Here is a 2,003-nt window from a genome sequence, read left to right as displayed (position 1 = left end):
GGGGGGGGGGGGGGGGGCGTGCGTGGTGCGGGGCTGTAGGGTTCACCGCGGCGGAGCCCTTGTGCCGTATGAGTCGTGCACCCACAACCCCCTCCCCACACAGGAGCTTGGCACAGCCCACATGTTCTTTGCAGAGGCTCCAGGCGTCCTCGCATGTGCATGCATCACGGCCGCCCGGCGGACGCCATGCAAGCCCTCAAGGCTGCCAGCTATTGGGTCACTCGCTGCGAAAGACCTTGCTCTGAAACCGTAGACCTTAAACCCTAGATGGTAATCTCAAACACCTTGCTCGGAACGCTCACCTCGACTCAAGAATTGCCCGCAGCTCTGTGGTGTCCGTAATCGCGGGCACCCACACCTTGGGTTAGCGGCGTCAGCAAAGGGCAACGATCGGAAGAGCACGGGGCAGGGGGTTGAGCTGCAAGGGTAGGATCCAGTCACATGGGAAGACCCTGCAACAGAGGAGCCCGCACCTGGGAACACCACAGGCGCTCCGCAAAGCCCCGACTCTACTCAGCCCGAAAATCTCCGACTTTACAGCCCACAAAGCCCCGACTCTCCAACTCACTGTACAAGACCGGCACCATCCCGCCGAGCCGCTTCCCCTGCCGTCCCTCCCCTGCCCGCCCGTCCCCCGCGCCGTGCCGCGCGGCGCTGAGCACGTTAGCGCCCACCGCGCCCCCGCCGCCAACCCCACCTGCGTGAACCTGTTGCTCAGCGCGGGGCTCAGCTCCTTCTTGCCAAAGTCGCCGCCCGGGTTCATGGTGGCCAGCACCAGGAAGCCGGGCGCGCCCACCACGACCTCCGCGCCCTCGCCGCCGCGCTCAGCGAGCGTCAAGGTGCGGCCCGGCTCGAGGACGCTGCCGGTTGGGTGATTTGGTGGGTTCAGTTGAAGGGGGGAGGCGTCGGGGGTGCGAAGGTCTGGGGACATTCTCTGGTGCCTGCTGCAATTTGCAGGACACAATACATACAATCGGTGACATCATCACTTTATCAGGCATGTACACCTGGCACGGCGCCGCGAGAGGCCTGCCGCCTTTCTCGGTGGAATGATATGAGATCTGATGATATGAGATCTGGCGGTTCGAGGGCCCCGCCCACCTGTTCAGCCGCTCCAGCACGGCGTCCTCCGCCAAATTGACCTCATCCACCAATAGCATGTCCCCCTGCCTCATGGCCAGAACCAGCGGCCCGTCCGCCCACGCAAACGGCGCCCGCGCCGCGGCCGCCGCCGCATCCATTTCCGCCAGGGCACTGCGCAGCGCCGCTGCCGCGGCCGCCACGGCCCCAGTCGCGTCAGGGCCGTCCCCGATGCTGTTGCCAGCAGCGGCTGCGACGGCGGCGGCGGCCGCCTTGAGCGGCGCCACGCATGCGGCGTGCATCGCAGCGGCAGCGCCGGCGACCTCCGCTGGCGAGCATGCGCTGCCGCCGCCCTCCCCGCCCGCCGCCGCTGCTGCCGCCGCCGCCGCCGCGGCCGCCGCCGCCTCGTCCCCTCCGAGCGCGCCGCACAGCGCGCCGCAGGCGCCCGCCGCGCGCGCGGCGGCCGCCGCGAACGCCGCCGCGTCCCTCTCCCTGTGCCGCGACGGCCGGAAGCCCCCCAAGAAATCCGACGTCTCGGTGTGCTGGTTGCAATTCAAAATCCGCAGCCGCTGGCCCCGCATGAGCGCGAGCAGCTGGCAGACCGTCGTCTTGCCGACCCCCGTCTCCCCGACAAGCAGCACGGGCTCCTGGTGCCGCAGGCAGCGGTCCACCAACGAATACAGCCGCCGCATGCTCCTCGTCCACACCACGCCGCCAAGTGCAGCACGTATGGCTTCCGTCTGGCCGGGATCTGCCCCGGCGCCTTCCCCCGCAGCGCCGCCGGCGGGGGTTGAGCGCTCGGCGGCGGCGAGGGCTGAGCGGAGGCGGTCCAGGGGGGCGGAGCCCTCTCTGTCGTAGAGGGCTTCCATGTTTAGGGTGACCTTCATGGCAGCTTCCAGGACCTGAGAGGTTTGGGGGGAGGG

At 68.8% G+C, this 2,003-nt stretch overlaps 1 protein-coding gene across 1 annotated transcript; it reads right to left on the bottom strand.

Annotated features, from left to right (window-relative positions):
* Nucleotides 1–298: 298 nt before the first annotated feature.
* MNEG_15707 (Midasin) lies at nt 299–1,661 on the bottom strand (the record flags this gene model as incomplete). The annotated part of the gene is made up of 3 exons (XM_014035821.1): nt 299–358; nt 698–860; nt 1,102–1,661. The coding sequence occupies 3 exons, from the start codon at nt 1,659–1,661 to the stop codon at nt 299–301; spliced, it is 783 nt and encodes a 260-aa protein (XP_013891275.1).
* Between the last annotated feature and the right edge of the window lie 342 nt (nt 1,662–2,003).

This window comes from Monoraphidium neglectum, assembly GCF_000611645.1.
Source record: "Monoraphidium neglectum strain SAG 48.87 unplaced genomic scaffold scaffold05583, whole genome shotgun sequence".
Classification (NCBI taxonomy): domain Eukaryota; kingdom Viridiplantae; phylum Chlorophyta; class Chlorophyceae; order Sphaeropleales; family Selenastraceae; genus Monoraphidium; species Monoraphidium neglectum.
The sequence above is the reverse complement of the archived record's forward strand: the minus strand, read 5'-3'. Positions and strand labels throughout refer to the sequence as shown.